Below are 22,461 nucleotides of genomic sequence, written 5' to 3'. Positions count from 1 at the left end.
TTGAAATCATGAATGTACTTATTGTGCCATCCATCCATTCTTGCTGTCTGAGTGAGCTGACAGGAGACTGAAATTCACAAGTACCCTGCTCTCAAAATCATTTGGAGAACAAGGCTCTCATCTATTCCAGTCAAAAGAAACAAGCAGAAAAGAAGTTTGGATAGCAGGTTCTGTGTGTGAGCACCCATAATTCGAGGAAACCCAATTGCTTTGTGTTTGCTGATCGGCCGCCAAACTAAGGTATTGAGACTTTAGTACTATTTCACACTTTTCTTGGGAGGGCTGTTTTTTAATTACTTTTCTGCATCAGAAGACTTCAAACAGCTAAACTGTGATCTTAAATAGTAGTATTTTTTTCAGATTTTGACCTTGTCATATAGCCAAGTCTCTCTGTAAAGAATGAGGGTGTACAGCAGTGTGTCTGTGTATACAGTTGACCATTGCTTTTCAAAGTGGCAGTCTCTTGGGGACTTCATGTATCACAATAAAACAATTCATTTTGGAAAATTTCCATTCACAGTCTGGGCAAACTGACTGAATATGGTTCATGTGACTAACAATGTTTGCTGTTACCTATACACACTATAAATATTGATTTTATTTATTTATATATTTATTTTTAAGCAGTCACATTAGGACACAAAGAGAAATTATATGGAAATTGTGTCGCTGGATATTATGGTTTAGTGGCTTACTGAATTTTTTTTAACTAAAATTTTGAAATACATATATTTGTTTTCAGAATTCTTTTCCAGATTTTTAAAGTTTTATAATGAAAGCACAACTTCTATGAGTCACTGGTAATTTAGTCAAATGATGAAATAACCCTTACATCATGATATATACTGAGCTATAATACAATTCAGTATTCCTTGTTCAGGTTTATAGAATCTTTATTATTCTGCACAAATTTCTCTTATACACAGAAACATGTTTATCTTTAAAAAGTATTGAACCTTAAAAAGGTTGATACTGCAAATTGTCCAGTTTAGCCTTGTTCCCAATTCAAATGCATTTAATGTATGCTAGAGCTTAAAGTAAAAGGTGTTTTGAGTGGCTGCTTGACTGATATGTATCACTTAATGTATCATTAAATCAGAATTTGTACTAATAAATGGATTTTTATTGCTGTATCTTTACAATTATATGTCCTAATCATGTATTCTATTGAAAAGAGAGAAAAAATACCTTGGCAAAGGAACAGATTACAAATGTAACATTCCATCACTGTGGGTTGCTTGTGGCTTGAATGCAATGTTAAAGGAAATTCTTTTGGTAGCTATAACATTTGTCTGTCCTCTCAAATGTAGGCCGTTTTGGTTTTCCTACTATCTGTGTGTCTCTTTCTGTCTCTTCAATTTCTGGTGTTTCATTGTCTGTGCTGCCTTCTAAATGAAACTTTGGTATAAAAACTAGGAGGGCAAGCAAGATTTAGAGGTCTATGTGGAAAATACAGCAGGCAGCACAGCACAGATTCAAAGGGAAAATATCTCATAACTCTCCAGAAACTTAAAAAAATTACTTGAGCGAGAGAATCTGGACTTCTATTTCCTCTAAATTGCCACATGAGAAAAAACATAAATATCCATCTATTGAACACCAACTTTCAGCTTATATTTGTAGGGATAAAACAGCGTGCCTTTTATCGAAGTAGAGTATCTTCATCCTAGTAGGTGCTAACAGGCTATGAAATATTAGATATGGTAGGGTGAATAACTGCAAAACACAAAACCCATCCACTATATGAATGTAGAAGTTCTGACAGGCATGTTGGTGCCTTTATTAGATACTGAGATTGCATAGACAAATTAATTGTCATATTTATAGCTAAATATGAAAAACACATTTGTGAGCAATTGAAATTCCACAGAAATGAGAAACAAATTTCAGGAAACGTCAAACATTAAGTTCATAATAGTTGAAAGAATGCATTTAATCTACAAATACTATGTGCAGGTGATCAGAGTTTGATTTAATCCACCAAAGTAAAAAACATTATTTGAAACAGAAAATGATGCCAGAGACATGCCTATGCTTCCATAATAAGCAAACTGCAACACTATGATTTAATAAAATTCAATCTTGGGATTCTGGTGAAACCTCTACTCTCCTGGTTTATGATGTTGCTAGTAACTCTCTGGGGAATTATATTCCTAATTCTCCCTCCCCCCATTTGTCTGTTTGGGTTTTTGAATCTTCAGTAAGTTCAGGGGGGTTGTGTGAATAACATAAATTATCACTATGTTCTCTTTCTTCCAGCAATGCTGCTAATGTGGCAAGTATAGTGCATTAAAAAAGTATAACAATGAAAACTTGGTATGCTTGCTAAGCATCAATCTTTCTACCCAAGGGTAAAATCTCGCTGGCCTGAAATGGATATAGAATGCATAATAAGTAACATACTTCATCTATAGATCTCCAAGTCCGTCACAGAAGCAGGTTGTTATCATGATTCCTACTTTACAGAGGGAGAAATGAAGCACAGAGCAGGGAGGTGAGGTGACTTTCTCCTGTTGCTATTCTTCCTTAGCAGAGCTGAAAATAGAATACAGATCCTTTTTCATGTCATTCTTGTTTTACAAGCTTGGACCCAAGAATGATATGTTACAATTTAGGCCCCAGTCCTGCAAACAGTCCAACTGAGGTGGACCATTGCATCTGGGCAGAGCCTCACTGACTTCATTAGGACTCTGTGTGGGCACAGGGGACTTGCTCACCTGAATCCGATTGCAGGATCAGGATCAGGATCTTTGAGAAAAGGAATTTGAGGTATTTTCTTTTTATGAAAAATTCCAGACAATATAGTCATGAAATTTTTAATGTCTGCAGTTCTCTCCTGTCACTGCTCATGAGTAAGGCTGCAATTTAGTCATGGAGGTCATGGAATCTGTGACTTCCAAAGACCTCTGTGACTTCAACCAGTGCAGGCTGGGAGCTGCAGGGTCCCCTGCTGCCAGCAGAGGCAGGGGGCTGTTGGGTATCCCAGCAGCTCCTGGCCACCGTGGGTGACAGAGGGGAGCCCCTCAGCTCCCTACCGCTGCAGGTAGCAGGGGGGACCCGGCAGCAGGGTGGGGGGATCTCTACTGCTGTCATCCATTGCGGGTTGCAGGGGCAATCCCCAGAGCTTCTAGCTGCGGCAGGCAGCAAGAGGAACATCCATCGCTCCTGGCCACCACGGGCATTGGGGGATCCCCAGAGCTCCATGGCCGCAGTTGCCCAGGCTTCCCATTTTGTCATGATATTTTTAGTAAAAGTCATGGACAGGTCACAGGCTTCTGTGAATTTTTCATTATTGTCCATGACCTTGACTAAAAATATCCATGTCAAAAACAGCCTTACTCATGAGTTACCCAGTTATGTCTAATACATGAAGACTTCAGAATTCCATTATAATGCCAACTGTTATGTATGTTTGCATTCATAGTCTTTTTTCTTTCTTCCTCTTGCCTCCACTTTATACATTAAACAAAAATTTACACAGATATGAGTTATATTACATAATGTAGATATTATCTAATGTTCACATGTAATTGCATTTGTATTGTTTACACTCACCAATCAAACCTATTCTACGGCCCTTTACATATAAAACTCCAGAAAACATTTAACTATCAGCTCTGTGATAAAGTTAGTTTCTGAATGTTACGCTACACCAGGTTGGTTCTTCATATTGACTAATTGGATTGTATTCTGATTATCTGTTAGTGTTCTGGTATCAGATCTTTGGACTGTAAGGACACCCATTGTAAGACATTTGCTCAGTGGTATTTATTAAAACAGGAGAAACGGCAGCAAAGATTTTCACGCTGGAAAATCAATATAAATGTCTTGTTTGTGAATATTTGCTTCTTACGTTTTCCAATATAAAAATATAATATAACATTTGTACTGTGAAATTGTTTTAAAGGAATGTAGCTGAAACAGTGGTGTGTTGTATGCTTAGTCTGTTTTTAGGTGGAGTAAATGACTGCTGCTAATGTTTATTGTTAGATTGTGAAGTAAATTCTACTTTTACAAACAGATGGAGAGTTTAAACAATGAGTTTGTGTGCTGTGAAGTATTTGTTCTGAAATCCTGTTACCACTGATGTTGCACATTTAGGGAGGGTTGTTTTTCCTTTCAAGCTATGTATAAAGGAGTTATTGACAATTTTCATAAAACATATAAAGACTAGTAAACAAGCTCAGACAAGAATCCAGTAATGACTGTAAAATAGACACATGCTTATTTAGCTAAGCACATTCACACATTCTAATGTTCACAACCCTCTTTTGATTACTATTGTGGAGCTAAAGAGTTCTGGAAGAAGGTTCCATGCTAGTTGGAAAGAAAACTGTTTCAATACTATTCAAAATCACCAATATGAATTTTATTGCAGGGTCCTTCTCTCTAACTTACACATATTGTTACATTATATCACTTACATTGAATGATAGCATTATGGATTTATTTAATGCTGTGATCAGGAATCTTTTTGCTTTATATTTAAAAACAAAAACCCCAACTCCCAGCTTCAAGGTAACTCAATGTAAACAACTGTTAAAGAATGTTATAACTGAGAATTTGAATGCTCAGATGTCAGGAAATGTCTGTCTGTCTTACTGAAGGGAAGCTATGAGTGTGTACTTGTTTGTGTGTGTAGAAGCATGAGCTACAATTAGTGGGGAATTATAGCTTTGAATTTCCTGATATCTGTGTTTATATTTTCAACAGCTCAGTGGTTTGAGCATTGGCCTGCTAAACCCAGATATGTGAGTTCAATCCTTGAATGGGCCATTTAGGGATCTGGGGCAAAAATCTGCCTGGGGATTGGTCCTGCTTTGAGCAGGGGGTGGACTTGATGATCTCGTGAGGTCCCTTCCAACCCAATATGCTGTGATTCTAAGTCACTTAACAATAGTCTCAGGTTAGTGTTGTTTTATAGATGTTTTCTTTTTTAATTTTTGTGAGTCTTTTCACAGGTGGGATGGGGTGTCCACCCCACACAAAGCCTGACTTGTTAAAAAGGGCCAGTTAACCCCATGACAGGCTGTACCTGGAGAAGAGTCAGGGCAGATGAGGTTTGATGAATGATGATGCCCAGCTGGGCAAGGGCAGACTTATCTAATATAAAAGTAGAGAGCAAGAGGGAGCAGCAGAAAGGAACTTTCCAGTCATCCCCTAGAGAGGAGGGTTTCATCAGTACAGTGGCTACCTTCTGCACCAGTGGTGACTGCAGCAGGGCAGATCATGTTGTCAGGACAGATACCAACCTCAGTGTTGGTACTGAGTGAGAGTATGATACCTTTGCTAGTTGTTAGGGCACCAACTCAGTGGCAATGCAGCCAACATACTGAATTTTGCATGAGGCTGGATGTTTCTTTGCTTCTCTGGGGGGTGGCTTCCCTATGAAATCTGGATGACTTTGATCCATTGGGATCAAGTTGGCAACCATCCTCCCCCTCACCTTTGTTCTTGAGACATTGGTCTAGAAGGTGGTTGAGACCTTCTTTGTATTCAGGATTGATACTGTTTCCACAGTAGAGATGACCTCTTGGTCCAGTGCTTGCTGGCAACTGATGCTATATGCTTATCCTCACTGGCCTCTGTGGAATCCAGGGGAGGTTCATCGTTCTTTAAAATCCTGATCCTACATCCACTTCACCCAACCATCTGGGGGTATCAGCTCCTCAGCCACTTTGTTGCAAACTCAAGCAGAGGCAGCTCCTTTGGAGAATGTGCACTGAACAGGTATATACGGATATCTGTACTGCAGCAAAAGGTTCCAGTGGTTCCTCTTCCTTTGTCCTCCTCATCACCAAATGACTAGGTAGTGCTGGAGTCTTTCTCCTCAGTGCCCGGAGATTTTAAGGAGCATCAGAATCCTCTCAAAAAAATGGCTTCAGCGCTTTGCATATGCAGGCTGATTTTGTGCAAGGGAATGCACAAATTGGTGGACTCCCTTCAGTCTTTGAACCTGGGAAGAGTAGTTCTCCCCATAAATGAAGCACTGCTGTGCAGTACTCCAGCTTCTTTGACACCTATGGCAAAGTGTACGGACAAGTGTTGTTACGTTACTGTGCAGGGGTTGCGTTTCTATTCACGTCCTGCCCCTAACTCGTTTATCCTGATGTGAGGTAGTGCTTGGCAGTCTACTTGAAGAGGACTAAACCATTTTGTTCATCTTGTTGACTTTTGCCTGCAGTGTGGATCAGATAAAATGTCAGCTGGTCTCTACTCAAATGATCTCCAGGTGGCTAACTTCCTATATTACCACATTTTATGTGGTAGTTCAGACTATGCCCCTGCAGTCATTACAGGCCCATTTGACAAGATCATAAGTGACAATCACATTTCTCAGCAATGTCTCAATATTGGCTTCCATGGTCTTCCATACATACTTTTGCTAGACATTATGCTATTACCATGGCCTTAGATCAGACATAAACTTTGGGAAGGCTGTCATGCAGTCACTGTTTAAATAGACTTCAAGCCTCAGCATCTACCGAAAATGGTTGAGTCACCTGAGTGCAATACACATCTCCAACCACTCAAAAAAGAAAAGATGGTTACTTATCTGTACTACTTAACTGTTGTTCAAGATGTGGGTGCTGGCATGTAATTAACAACTCTCCCTCTGCATCGGAGTCTTCAGCCTTGGATTTCAGTGCAAAGAAATTGAGAGAAGTCAGGTCAGGACCACCTTTATGTAGCCGGGGAGGGGCTAAGGCGACAGAACTCAAGCACCACCCCTATGGGTACTGTTCATTAAGTTCTCTGTCTTCAATGCGCTAGGTGCGCGCAACTGAGTGGAATATAGATCTGCACCTACTTTTCAAAGAACAATAGTTATAGTAAAGTTACATAATTATCTTTTCCTTAACAACCAGTGTAGAGTCTAAAATAAACTAAAGGAAACATTTAAAAACTCCTACACCTTAGGGTTTGGAGCTTAGCCTGTTGACTTTTTAGATGCATGCTGATTCAGCTATTTGACATTTGCTGGTCTTTGCTGCATTTTTTTTGAAGTGCTTTTGACGTCACTGTTTTATTTTACAAATCACTTACCTTAGGGTGGTGTTGCCAGGTAAGCCTGAAAGTAAATCTGCAGAAAAGATTTCTTTTGAATTTGCCTGTGATGGCCCCCACCTCCCCAGGCCTTCAGAAACTTCATCTTGTGAAGGAATAAAAGAAAAATATGTGAGAATTCTCAGTGGTGTATGGTTCACCTACGCAAAATTCTTCAGAGTTTGCTCTATGGGAGGAGATATAAATGAAAAGATGGATCCATCTTAAATTTGCAGTTCAGTTTTGGCTTTGATCCAGCAAGGAGTTCCTGGCACAGGTGGATGTTCTGTTGTTCCATGTGTTGCACTGGGGCTTGTCTACACTATATAGAAAGTTGTACTACTTTATCTATATTTGTACAGTTAAAGCAGTACACTGCCCAGTGAGCATTTGGTTATGTTGGTGTAAAAGTGCTTTATACCATATACCTATTTCTATAGGGGATGGGGAATAACATACTGGTATATGTCAATATGTTCACACTAGGACTATTAGTAGATTAATTATTTTAGTAAAATAAAATTAAAAGCTTTCAGTTAGAAATGTGAAAATTTATTTTATTTTTAATTTAACAGTTAAACTTTTAAGTGCTGACTAGATCTTGGAGTTTGGTTGACCAGAGTTTGCTCCCTTGATTCCTCAAGCCATCAAAGACAGCACAATCTTAATTTTGACACAGGGAAAAATTCTGTTTGTATCTCCAGATGAACTGCCTGTCCTCCTTGAGAGACACTTAATAATGTGCTTGAGTTGGCTGCCTGAGAGAAATGCAGTTTTCCTCTATGGTGCATAAGAATTGGAGTCTTAAGGGAGTAGTGAAAGAATTAGGCAGTGTGACAGGGGGAACAGTTTGAAACAAGTTGAAATGTAGGCAGGAGCAGCCTGGAGTTGCTCTGAGAATGAAAATGTGAAAAAAGAGAAGGAACCCAGTGAAGGGATTCAAAAAGGAGAAGATGGCATTGGAGCAGCTGAAGGAGTCTGAACAATGAAGAGGAGAGGAGCAAGGAGAATACAGTAGCTGAAATGAAAGATGATCAAGGCATGCTAAAGGGTTTTATCAAAAGAGTCAGAAAATGGAGGGTGGATTTTAGACACATTGCGATTTTGATGAGAGCCAAAAACTTCTGGAATTTTGGAAAAGGGACTGAGGAGTGTTTCCATCTTCAAAGCACAAATCCTCTGCTCATGCCAGCTGTCTAATTGAATGGTTCAAATCTTGTTGCTTTCTCAATGTGAGAATTTATTGAATCTCCCTTCAGGCTCTCTCCACTGCCCATCTGAGCATACAGTGTCACTTCACGAGAGCTGGCAGAGATCACTGGTTTAATAATTATTGTTAATGGGTACTGCTGAAAAGACTGCTATGGAGCTGAATTTGCTATGTGCAAAGGCTTGCACAGCAGGTAACTGTTGAATTAAATTATAGTTTTCACCCCAAGATTAATAAATTATATTCAGTATAAAAAATTATACCAGAACTGTGATTTTCCTATTTTTAATGCTATCTTCAGTACACATAACACCTCACATCTGCTTATTTTCTTTATTAGAATGGTAATAATTAAAACTCCACCACTATTAATAAACTTAAATCACATACCTGGGAAGAGTGCTTCCTGTTACAAATAGTCTGAAGTCTAGTGAATACTTATGGTAGTGAGCACTGTGTTTGGTTAAAAAATTTTTTAGCAGGATCATTTTAAATCTGTTGCTAATTCTCATAAACTATTGTTCAGTTGCTTTTGGATGAAAGCAGTTGGAAAATGGGTAGAATATACTAAAAACTCCAGTGGGTTCATGGCCGGACTCCTATTCTAATGAATACTTATTTTGTTTTACCTTTTAAAACTATTATTCTGAACATCATTGTATATTTGTCTAGGTTTAATAAAAGTACCTGTGCTAAAGTATAGATTATTATATATTTACTTTAAAAAAATCAATATAGAATTCTATTGAATGAATGTCCACTAAATTATCTAATTCACCATAAATAAGACTTTCACCTCCTCAGCTAACTTATTCCTCAGTGAGCCCACTCATCAGAAAAAGATTGAAAAAATAAACAAGCCTTACAGCATAGATTGAAAACCAGTAAATCCAGCTAAATCAGATGAGGGTGAGGACCTAAATTCCAGAGTTATAGACCCTTGAGGTGGAAATGCCCCCATCCTGGAGGCAGTCTCTAAGGTGTCCAGATCCCAACATTTTTAGGCCTTTATAGGTCAAAGTGAATAGTTTAATTTTCACCTGGAAACCAGTTTTCAGCCACTGTAGATAATAGAGCAGAGGGCGCAGATGCTAACTAACATCTTGTAGGCTTCTGCTATTTTACGTTGTTGCTCTGCTGTGGAGGATTGTGACTTCATTTGGAATCTGCTGGCCCACTACAGTATTTTGAATGTCAAACTGAATATAATAATTCTCATGACCACAGCACTTGCCAGATTTATTCCTGTTGTGTGTCTCCTTTTTCTCCTCCAGAATTACTCCTTGTCAAATTCTTTGTGAAGCGGCAGTGTTGTAAACATAATGGTGATTTTTCACTAATCTTTTGGCTTACCAGGATATCTGCTAATCCGGATGATTTGTGGGTGTGAAATATCTTATTATTATTATTGTATTTATTACAGTATTGCATAAATGCCAACCAAGAACGGGGCCCATTTTATGTTGGGCAGTGTAGGTGGTCTTTGCCAGGAAGAGTTTATAATTTAAATAGACAGGACAGATGCAAGATGGAGGAAGAGGTATAACATACAAGAAGAATTAACATTATAATGGGCTGATTTATTGTTGACATAATTATCATTTATATATAAAGGAGTAAGACAGTACCAAAAGGACAGCCATGCTCAAAGGATGTAGAGTACTGTGTTGGGTAGAATATAATCGTAGCTGGATGATTTATCAGAAACTCTGGCGTATTCACAGACTTGAAAGAGGAGCAGGACTCACCAATTTCAATTAAGATTTGAAGTGATAGGCAGAGGGGGGTACATTGTTAATTGTGGATTTGATGGCATCTAGGGAGAAATGTTGAGAGAGCCTTACAACTTGACCCAACAAGAGATTCCATCTGTTTTCAGTTTGTTTTTTTTTAAGAGAGGCATTTAACATGTTGTCCTACCACAACCCCATAGATTGTATTACAGGAGGTCAAGAGCAGAAGGTTTAGTTTAGGTCTGGTCTGAGATCACGTATCTCTAGCACCCTGAATGAACCAGAATCTGGTGTCTCCTGCTGTATAAGTTGTTTGGATAAATACTGACCCACAGCTCTAAAGAGGTGGTGTGATTTGTGATGCATTGAGTTATTACTCAGCCTCAAAGCTGATTCTGGTTTGATTAACCTGAACAAAAGGAACCAAAACTAGCGCTGAAGAAAGATGTAGAGAAGCTTGGTTTGATGCAATGTGGTCTAAGTTACATCTATGAAAAAACAGAACCTGGAAGAATAAGTTAATTTAAACAAACAAGAAAAAACTTGCTTTAGTACACAAGTGATTATTTTGGGAAAGTTTCTTCTACTGCTCTCCAGAACACCCTGAATTGCTGTTCTAGCAGGACAGCAGCACAGTTTGTTTATCCCATGCATAAGAGTTTTCTGCCCACTATACAAAAATGATTAAACCCTATTGTCTGGGCAGGAGTGGAACGATATTCAGAGTTTAACAAGTCTTACAAATTTACCTTTTTTTCCTAACATTATTTTGGGTAATATTTGTTCTCCCTCCCGTTTCCCTCAGTCCCAGCCACAACCCCAAAACAGTGATTATCAATACAAACATTCCTAATGTTTAGATTTTTGTATTGAGTGGAAAAAATGAACAGCATGCATCTTAAACACTATGTGGGATAAATGTTATTTAAATCTTGCCTGAGCTGTTAAACATCACGCTAACATTGGATCACTGGATCTAATCCAGTTTAAAAAAAAAAAAAGAGGTCATGTTAGAAAACTAAGCCATCTGTCCAGTGTAGAATTGAAAGGCTTTTATAATGAATTACTTGTCACTATTACTCTCTTTTTGGGGGAAGTGGGGTAGCTAGGAGGGAATCAAAGAGCATTATAGGAGCTATTGCTGCAAAGCTGACTTCTGAATTACTCCTATGTTGTAAACCTGATCTTTTTAGCAAACAACTGTATTTCAGTGTTCTGCAGAACTAATTAGTGTATTAGAAACAGCGTTTTGTAACTGGCTTGACGATAACATACAGCACAGCTTCAGAAGTGTCTACTGTCTGTTGCAGGCATTACTCTTCTAATATAAGCTAGAAGATTTTTATATGCTTATTGGCAACACCACTGGGAGGTTTTCAAAGAACTTTGACTCTCTGCTTTCCCTTTTCAGAGCTGATTTTTTTGAATTTTTATAACAAAACAAAAAGATTATAGTATTTAGAATTAACTTTGGAGTCTCTGCTAATGTTTATGAAGTAGATGGTTGTCTTTGATTTGCACTTGTTTATGGGAAAACTATTCCACCACCTGAAAACAGAGTATAACATAACAGCCAGCAATGATGATAATTTTGGCACAGCACTTCAAGTCGTATCTAATTTTGTTTGCCGAATTTTACTGCATGTTTAATTGGATGTTAATGAATAATAACTATTCACCAGTTAGACTAAGGATTTTCTGTTGTAAGATATCCTTTTGTTGTGAAGTTTGGAGTCCCACATAGCTCTCAGTTCAAGACATGATCCTGAGATATGCTGATAACTTGAGGTTCCTGTTGATTTCAGCATATGTCTGATTTGGCCTATTTGTAAATTAAATGGAGAAACAAATCAACTCTACTCTTGGATGAAAAAGCTAAATTTGAATGAAGTGCAAAAGTGTTGAGAAGAATGGGATAGTAGGGGAAGAGGAAGAAGGACAGGTGCAGTGAGAGGAGCAGGAAGATACATCTAAAGCCAATAGGGAGACAAACATGATACAATAGAGTGTAGTAGGGAATCTGATTTAAAGCCAAAAAATAACTTGTAGGATGTGGGGACAGGGTTTAAAACCTGTTGTTACAGTTTCATTAAAAAATACACCATTTTGACCAGCTGGTGAAATTGCATTACATTTGATAAGATTTGAGTTAATTAAATTGATTAATTGATTAATCAACAGTCCTACTTTACTTTGGTAGACCTGGCTTATCAGATCAGACTCACTCAAGAAGTCGCCATCATGTAGTGTACATGCAGATGGTATAATTTAATGTTGTTCACTCTTATGTCCATTTTCCTTGTTAAACTAAATGGGGATGCAGGGGGGAACTATTTGGAGGGGCAGAGAGCTGTTCCCTTTTTCCTTCCTTTTCATATATTTATCAGATGGTTTATTGACACGGTGTCAGACTCTCCACATGCCATTTGCCTTCCATCCCTCTGCCCGACTCAGTCCTGGATGATTGTCTTAACCAAAGGCATTCTCTTTTAAACCAATGCATTGTCTCTAAAGATTCAGGATGTATTTTTTCCATAAAAAATCTCTCTCCAATATTTTCTGCTCTATAAAATATCATTTGTTGACACACATCAAATCTGTGTCCATCACCGTGGTATCTGAATTCAATGGAAATTAAGAACAAGCATGATATCCAGGCTGTGGAACAGAGATAGAAAAATGATGGAACAGTATATCGAGGCCAGCCTCCTTTGCCATTTGCCTATTACATATTTAATGATTCTGCATGAGAGCCTTGAGCATGGATAGTGGGACATAGAGAGAGCTCATCTCCTTGTCCAATGCCTCTGTTGTGGAAAATAAGGTTTTCTGCTATTCATAGGTAGTTTTCTTAATTCTTACTGACAGTGTATTTGCCTAGTCTTTTGGAATCCTACTAGTACTAGCTTTGACTTTACTTTGATCAGTATTATGGTGCTTTGTAAAATAGACTCCACTAATATTTTTCTGTGCTTAAATACCATACCCACAAAAAGAATGTGTGGAATTTGGTATAGGATCTTTGTTGGCAATAGTACAAAAGTAGGGCCTTGAGATGAGGAAATGATTGAATATCTTCTGCTTTAACCTTATAGAAGTGGGAAGCAGAGAACTCAAGCTCTAGACTAATTCAATACCTCTGCAGGACAGAGTAGAATATAAGAAAGGTGGAAGTAGCTACCTAGCTGAGGAAGTGGGATAGAGTAAGTCCCAAAGGAAGGAACCATCAAGGCAGACAAGTCTGGAGTGCAAAGACTTAGGTTGGGGTAAGTGACCCCTGGAACAGCCACACCTGAGAACTTGGAGGAGCCAACAATATATACAGGTTCATATAGTATTGTGTTTGAATTATCTTTTTGTAAACAAACAATATGGAAACGTGGCCTTTCAGGTTGGTTGATTTCAATCATTGATTAAAATCTTATTTTGACTTTTGTACTTAGATATTTTCCTAAAGAAAGATTCATTCTTTTTGGTTGGTAACCATTAAAATGTTGATTTGTAACCAAATATATCCATACATATTTATTTATCAATTATATAGTTTAATAACATGCATTTATTCAAATTCTTGACTTACAGTTTTTATTACGTTAGAAAATGGTGAATGGTGTATTTTTTATTTACTAATTATTTTTTTACTTGGGATTTGTGTCAAGCTACATTTAGATGGAAATGGGAATTGATTTAAAAATATACAAAAACTGCATTTTAAAAACTGTTTTTATTAGTTAAATAAAACTACCTTAAATATGCTAAATACATACGGGAAAAAAGCTTATCAAAGTATGTTTTGGATTTAAAACTGATTCCTCAAGCAAAGGAAGTATTAACCATAGTTTGTGAATTAACTAGTTCGGTTGCCGTGGGTCAGGTTTTCAAAGGTATTTAGGCACCTAAAGGTGCAGACAGGAGCCTAGTGAGATTTTTCAAAAGCTCCTACACAGGTTAGGCACCTTACTCCCTTTGAAATCAATGGGAGTTGAAATCAATGGGAAAAGGTGCCTAACTTCTGCTTGAGAACATTTGAAAATCCTATCAGGTGCTTATCTGCATCTTTAAGTGCCTAAATACATTAGAAAATTTGTCCTCATTACCCCTCAAGTTTTTAAACTGAGTAGATCTCATCCTCTCCTACCTGTTTTGAATGCATAGATTGGAGGAGGAAACAAGATTTCCTGCTTTTTCAACACTCAATCAATTTCTTAAATTTGAACGAATTAGTGCAAATTAAGAAAATACTATTCGTGTACCTGCTATCTAAACTGAACCCAAATATAATTAAGACAAAAGCTTTGCTAGACAAGTGAAATTGAAAATACTTCCATTTGAGAAAATGTAAATACCGGCCTTTGCTCAATTCTAAAGACTGAAAATAATATCTATACTTAATGCAGTACATGGCATTGTGACAAATTTAGAAAGTTTGGGTTGACCTCAAGAGGTAGATGTTTCCCCCCAATTATGTATCTTATTAAAAAATCAGTACTCTTTAACTCATTAGAAATTGAAGAAGCCTCGATTAAAAATCCTGTGGCTGGCCTGTGCCAGCTGACTCAGGCTCACGGGGTTTGGGCTGCAGGGCTGTTTAATTGCAGTGTAGATATCTGAGCTTGGGCTACAACCCACGCTTTAGGACCCTGTACGGTGGGAAGGTCCTAGAGCTCTGGCTGCAGCCTGAGCTGCAATTACACAGCCCCGCAGTCGGAGCCCCGCGAGCCCAAGTCAGCTGGCACAGGCCAGCCGCGGGTGTCTAACTGCCATGTAGATATACCCATTGATAAAGTGCTTTTATTTATTTAAATGATGTTAATAGGTTCTGGGAAGTTTAGGCCTTAATGATAGATTGTGGTCATTTCAATTTAACTTTAAACAGATTTTTTTAAAAGGAAAGATATTTGTTTTATAAAGTCTGATTTTTAAAATGTCATTTTTTTAGTCCATCTTCTGACCTTTCCTATCAGATTGTGGATTGCAAGAATTGATGTGTATTCAATTTTTACCTTTTCTAAGTGTAATATAGAGGTTTCAAGTGGTGTTCAGGAGAATACATTTAATAGGCAACATTTATCTTAATGTACATTGACTTTATCATAAATTGGGACTGCTTCCTATATCTGGAATATGATGTCATGGTGAGCACAGTAAAATAATTGATTCTGTTTAATGCAAACTACTGTGTCGTATTCTAAAGAGACTAGTTATGATTTAGATCTGTGCTTAAAAAACAAAGAAAACTCTAACTTTTCTAGTACAGATATAGGATTTAGTATTATTTTAACATCCCTTACATAGTAAAATAAAGAATATTCAACACAGTGTTGGTGTGAGCCTGGCTTTATACATGCCAGACAAGTGGCATAATACTTCTAAATGTTCATTTTTCATTCAATTTTAATTATCACCTGAAACTCCAAAATCTGTTGCCATAGCTTCTTATTTAAATTCTACAATAATTTGCATTGTTGTCCAAGGCTATGATGTGTATTGATTGAGGATCTGTTAAGGAGAAACTCCATGTTTCTTAATTAGCATATGGTTAGCAATGACCCCTTTTTTTCACACAGAAGTGACAGCTGAATTTGCTTTTTGCAGAGTCTGGAGTGACTGGATTCAAGTCACACAGACATATGCTTAGAATAGAAATGTATCAGATGCAGGAATGTTTAAAGTGACAGTGATACATATTGTTGATATGTAGACTATCTTGGAGCTTTGTCATGCATTTCTCCTCTTTCACTATTTAAGGAAGACGGTGCTTGCTTACACTGATTCTGACTGCACTATCAGTTAGCAAGCTGAGAGTCAATTTCATTTGCATGGATAAAAACCACATGTTTTCCTCTTCCCCCTTGTAACAGGAAGAATGGAGCAGTTTTTTAATGTTAAAATGTTACAGTAGTTCACCAATTGCATGAGCAGATACAACTTCATTGATTTACTGATGATGCCCAGCAGTGAATTTGGGTTACTGCAAGATAGCAATAAAAGCCTAAATGTCCCCAGTGAAAAGACTCCTTTGGGTTTTTTAAACAAACAAGACTAAAAAGAATAATTAAAAACATAGTTTAAAAAGCAAAATCTCAAAATTACTTACCTTCCTTAAACAGTTCAGATAATTCCATGTGAGAAATAGTTTTTAGATGCAGAAATGTTTTACTTTCACTTTTGTGGTGGTTAGCTAATATTGTGAAAACTCTTTTCAAAGCCTAAGTGTGTGTTAATCTGTAAACATGTCCTGTATACCTACTTCCATTTGTAGCTTTGTAACCAAGTCATGCTGTTCGTAGATGCATTCAGAAGCAACCCAGTAGCACCCCATCTGGTCCTGTCCTTAAAGAGCCGGAGAGTGAGCCCTGTATTTTCCTTCTTTGAAAAGAGTTTAACTTTTTCAGAATACTGTACAAAGATTTTATGGTGGGTTTTTATTATTCCAGTGGCACAGTTCACGCCACTAGAGTTTAGCTTTTCTATAAACCCTTGTTGTCAGAGGCTTATGACTTTGATATAAAAAAATCCCTCAAGGCTGTTATGTAGTAATAACGGTCTCAGACTTCGTTTTGAAACTTTTTTGAGTTGTGGTACAAAAAAAAAAGATATTTGAATTATTTTTAAAACAGTAATTTTTTAAAAATCAAAAATAAATTTGCTCAACCACTGCAAAAATAAGAACAATCAACATGGGGGTATGTGAACTCTGAAAAACTAGCTAAAGCAATTTGATGGTTACTAAAATGATTGTTTTTTAAATATTTCAGTTCATTCTCACAAATATACTGTATATATACTGTATATACTCGTTCATAAGCCGAATATTTTTGGTAAAAAAGTGACGCACCAAAGAGCGGGGGTCGGCTTATAAATGGGTCTACGCCAAAGTTTGATGATTTTAAACTCTATGGAATCATTGAATTGAATATCTAATACATGGTCGTTTTGTTTACCTGGAGCGTCCGCAGGCTGGGAATGGCAAACTGCAGACACTGGGAGCTGAGGGGCTCCGTGCCTGTGAACTCTCCAGGTAAACAAAATGTCTATGCCTGCTAGCGGCTTACCCTAATGGGTAAGGAGCCAAAGTTTGCCACCCTTGAAATACAGGGTTGGCTTATGAAAGGGTCATACAGTTTTTGCTGTTTTTACCTAACCATCGTGGGGGGTCGGCTTATAAACGAACAGGCTAATGAACGAGTGTGTGTGTGTGTGTATATATATGGTTTAAAATTTAGTACATAAAATAGTCTAATCAATTTTGTATTTTGAGCATATATGTATATTTTTAACATTCATGTTATGGATCTAAACTTTGACTTTACTCATGAGCAGTAACTATTTTCATGAGTATTTTTAATGTGTGTTTGCATCCATCTTTATAATGATAGTATTTGTGCGTCATTATTTTAGTGTGCAGTTAGGTTGCTATATTATCTTTATTATCAGTAATTTATTACTTAATGCACCAGAAGTGTGCATAGTGCCTTGCAGACAAAAAGTACAAGTTTCTTCCTGAGGTGTATTTAATTTAAATTCCATGAAGTACCAAAGGCTTGCATTCTGCAGTAGTGTATGTAGGTGGGGTGCTATAAAAATCTTTAGGACCAACACTTTAGAATAGCTGTATTACTCTGGCATTGGAAAGCCATGAATGAATTATGTAGGTCTTCGCAAACAAGAGGCAATTTGAACTTTATAGCACCTCATGCTCCCACATGTTGTCACATATTCAATATAATTTTTCCAGAGTGAAGTTATTTTTTGAAAAAAATCACTTATTTTCATTTAGTTTAGAATTATTCCTTTATTGCTCCTCTCTCTGCTTTCACATTGGGTTGTCTTGTTTACCAAAATATATTAAATGTGTGTGACTCTTTGAAGTATGTCAGTTACTAAGGAAACACAGCTGTCATTGGTATGAATGGAGTTCAATGAGAGCACATTGCTAGAAGTTCAGTGCTGAACTTCTGTTTCCTAGTGCATCCTAGCATATTATTCAAAGGTTGCATTTGTGAGCTGTAGACTTTTGTATTGCTCCAAAGTGATCTTCCAGTTTACTGTGCTTCTAGCATTGAGCTTTGCTGGTGCATGTCAGTGGTGGCTGAATGGAATGTAAAAAACTTAGAGTGCTCCCAGCTCTGACTGATGAGTGGAAGGATGATATCTGAATTAGTGATGATCACAAATGTAATACAAAGTCAACGTATATAATGTTATGGAACAAGCCGTGACCAATAACCGATGGCAAGCGGTGTGACAGAAAGGTGCTTAAAAAGTATTTTGGGAGCACAGCCTTACAAATGCTTGAAAATTCTAGAGGAGTTTTGCTGTGGAAGTGTGGAGGGAGTATTGATTTCAGGTGCTTGTAGGAGGAGGAAGTCTCACATCTTTGGAAATACAGTAGCTAATTAGGAAGAGGGAAGGGAATCAGCCATCCACCTCTTCTTTCTTTCCTCACCAATCCTTGCATACAATTGGCTAGAATAAAACTTTTGGCTTGTTACCTATTGGATGGTTTATCAAAATGGATTTTGAAATCTGTACTGCAATCTATTTAAGATTGTTTTAATTGCTGCATATGTGGCATAAATAGACTTCTAAAATTTTGGTTTTTTTTTTGTTTTGTTTGGTAGGTATGTTGATGATGTGATCAGCCGCATTGATAGGATGTTCCCTGAAATGTCTATCCATTTATCCAGGCCAAATGGAACCTCTGCAATGCTTCTGGTAAGTTCCACCATTTGGTTTTGAGGTAATCCAGTTGGGGTTGAATGCTTAACAGACTAATTTGCTGTTCTTAAAATGAACATTGCTAAAGACTCAAGTACATTTCAGAGTAGTAGAGTTCCTGCGGCTGTACAGTAGTGTAGTTCATTTCTTCCCCTTGGTAAGGAAGATGGGAAAATATATTTGACTTAGTCCAAAACCAAAAAGTACTGATCCAGTCCTGGAGGACATATTGGCAGAGTTTAGAATCAGGAGGACTTTGTGGGAATCAGCCCACAGACATTGCAAAATGTGATTTCCAGGACCGCTTTGCATTTCTGATGGAGGAGTTGCAGGAAAGATTATTAATTGAACAGGAAAAGCATTAGATGAGTTTGAGGGGAAAATATATTTCCCTGATTTTTGCACTGATAAAAAGTTGGATAAAAAACATCAGAATGACTGTGTGTCATTTGACACTAAAAATATTTTACCATTTTGACTATGGGCCTGATTCTGCAGCATTGAAGTGAAAGGAAGTGTTGCCATTGAGTGCAGTGGGAGCAGGATCAAGTCTTGTTGCTGATTCTTAATTGGAGAAGCAAATATTCTTGGTATTAAGATCTTCTCTATTATCCATATCTTCCCAATTTGATATAGTGTAAGGATTAATCTTTTAATTTAGAGTGCTTTTTGTTTTGAAAAGAAAAGTAAATGGTCAAAAATAGCTCCTCCCTTTAAAGGGATTAGTGTGCTACTTCAATACCTAAACTATTAGATTTGATTATGGAAGAATGAGTCTACCCAGCCTCAGACACATTAATGATGCCTTCAGCAGCATTATCAGGGAGGGAGAGTTTAATGAGGTAAAAAAATCCTCAGTGAAATAGGTTTGTTCAAATTATTTCTGGGTCAGTGAGTTTCTGTTCCATGATGAAGTCAGGAATTTGGCATCAGAGTGAATGAGCAGTAAAGACTGGATTATCGATAAACAGATCCAAGATATTAGAGTTACTTCTGTCTGAGCGAACAAGCTTTTATTCCACAAGGACCTGTCAGCCACATCAATTTTCACATGCAGCTGCTGTGTTAATGGCAAGAAGAGAGCTTTTAAACTTTGTAGTGTACAAGATTAACCTGTTGAAGGGTGTTGAGCAGTGGCCACTCAGCTCACTTTTAATGTATTTAGCTGATTTTGCGCTATCAAGGTGAGTGATAGAAGTCCCATTATTTGGCACATTTAAAATAAAATAAAGTAAATATATACTATAGGTGAGAGAGGAAGTGGATGGGACCTGTTCAGTCTTTTTTCATCTAACTTCTGATTCCATTTCCTTTTATGATTAATTTTTCGTTATCACGTACACAACTATGGAAAGATTGGATACAACAGCTGTGTGGGTAGGTATGAGTGTATATGTATTTTAAAACACTGTTATAAAAGGGTTCAGAAACTAGGGTAATTTTTACAAGGGCATCCAACGTTAGCACTTAGATACTGTGCTGATGGTGCTGTACATCTTAGATAACAAATATCCATGTGGAAAGTGGTCTCAAGGAGATGTAGAATATGGGACCAGAAAAAGGTTAACCTGTTCAGGTTTCAGAACACCTTTCTTGGTTTACTTAGTGCTTCCTTTCATCTTCTATAGTTATAGTGAATAGTTAAATGAATCTAAAATCAGAATCTTTGGCAAAATAGAACAAGAAGGTATGGAGTCATCTTAATGCACTGGCCTTCAATTTCAGACATTGGGTCATTTAATCCCATTTTACATTGACATTTGTATTTCTCAACAGGGGACAGGAAAGACTTGCACAAGGTGTGCTGATTTATAATTATAATATCCCAGTAGTCATTCTAACCTTCTTTTTTAGTCACTTTGTTGAAAACTTTAGTTAATCGGATGTAGAAAAAAATTCAAGCTTTCATTTAATGTCCAATCTGAGCCAAGCTAAGCCAAACTGTAAACGTATTTGTGACTCAGTGTTAGTTGCCATCTAGAATCTGGGTTGTTTCTGTAGTGTTTGTAGACTTTAGAATCCTCAGTGTGGGTACATTCCCTGTACATTCCTTAAAAGGATGAGTTCATTTATCCATAAGTCTAACTGCGTTGATTTTTAGTTTGTTAATCAACTAACATCCCATTATTAATTTTCTTTGAACAGAAAAAAAAATATTAAGAGATTAACTGAGTCAGAGGTTAAACAGCTGGCTTTCATAGGCATTAAAACATGTCATTTGCAATTGTTTGATTAATGAAATGGAACCACATAATATCTAAGGGGCCATAAAATGGTAGTCCTCATGATGCTTTTAAAGTTGCTCTTAGGTTTATTTAGTTATAACATTTTCTGTATGAGAAAATATTTGTTGCCATTTTCACTTTGAACCCAACTCTGCTGGATTCAGAGCAGCTCCTACTAAAGGCTGAGTGCCCTCAACTTATTTTATTATAGTGGGAGTTGAGGACACTCAACACTGTTTAGAATCAAGTCCCAAACATACATTGTGATTTGGGTACATTGACAGAGTACAGGTAAGGAATAAAGTAGGTTGGAAGAGTTGTTGTTTTGAAGAGACTCTTTTTTGCAATAAGTAATAATATGCTGGATTGCATGATTAAATTGCCTTCTGTGTACCTGTCACAGTACCACCACTAAATCAAAGACATGATTACTGGTACCAGATAACTGCAGTGTACTGAACAAGTGATATTTCCCTTTCAGTTGGTTTTCACATAATCCACAATCACAGATCATAAAACTTTTGTTTTACTGTTATTTGTTGTATATAGCCATGTAATGATCATTTTTCTTTTCAGACAGCTATTCCTTATATTTCTGATCTGTTTCAGTTCATGTTACCAATATGGAATCTTCCATTTTACCCTGACCGCTATAAAAGCTTTTGCTGGTTTCAGGCACAATCAATCAGTGAAAGGTGCTATGTGATGAGCAGTGAGACTGGTACCTGTGCCACTAGAGAAAAGTGAGTCTTCCCTAAAACTTGTGACTTGTCAATATGTGAGTGAGAGTCCCAAGTAAGACCAGTTTAGAGTTTCTGCACAAAAGCACTTTTTCTCTGCCACAGCACTATTGGTTCATTCTCTTACTTCAAATAGCGATTCAAAGGACATTTATTATTTAATTTTAAAAAATTGCACCACCAATCTGTTTGCCAAGTAGTCTTTATTAAGTAACTATATAATCTCATTGATGCAACCTTTGTCCATCTCTTCCCTACTGTTTTATCTCCTCTCGGTTTTGCATTATGTCTGAAATTTTAGTGTAAGCTCTCTGAGGCAGGGGGCCATGTCTTGCTTTTGTACTGCAAGGCATCCAGCATGCTCTAAAATAATTCAATTGACCAAGAAAAGTATATACGGTACTTACTAATAAAGGTATTGGCATGAGAAACAAGTATATTAAGAAGGCCCAAATTGTTGTGACCTTGAGGGCCCATATTTTCAAACATTGGGCTGGATTGTGCCCTCTCCCTTTGTGAGTGGAAGAGACCAAAATGGTGGGTCAGTGCAGGGGAAGTTATGGAGGGGATCTCCTGGCTCAAAAACATGGTGAGAAGGAGGCAGCCTGCCTCCCTCAATGTTAAGTTAACCCTTCACGCTGTGTAACTCTCATTGTGGGGCTTCGGGATATGTATTTGGAATCCTGCTTCTAGGGAGCTGGAAGAGGGCAAATGCAGAGGCCAAGAGAAGTCCATTGGTTTGGGGAACCAACCTCCCGTTTGTTCTGTGTGCAGCGGGGATGTAA

General features: G+C 37.4%; 1 protein-coding gene across 2 annotated transcripts in view; it reads left to right on the top strand.

The window, feature by feature from the left end:
* The window catches only part of MED27 (mediator complex subunit 27), a 156,050-nt gene that overhangs the window by 94,116 nt on the left and 39,473 nt on the right, over positions 1 to 22,461 (top strand). For both annotated transcript variants that reach the window (XM_030535676.1, XM_030535675.1), the window contains exon 4: positions 18,615 to 18,708. In XM_030535676.1, coding sequence (XP_030391536.1) covers positions 18,615 to 18,708 — 94 coding nt within the window. The remainder of the gene's footprint in view (positions 1 to 18,614; positions 18,709 to 22,461) is intronic.

The sequence above is a fragment of the Gopherus evgoodei genome, chromosome 16 (genome assembly GCF_007399415.2).
Source record: "Gopherus evgoodei ecotype Sinaloan lineage chromosome 16, rGopEvg1_v1.p, whole genome shotgun sequence".
NCBI classification, from domain to species: domain Eukaryota; kingdom Metazoa; phylum Chordata; order Testudines; family Testudinidae; genus Gopherus; species Gopherus evgoodei.
Note: the sequence above shows the minus strand (reverse complement) of the source record. Positions and strands in the feature narration are given on the sequence as shown.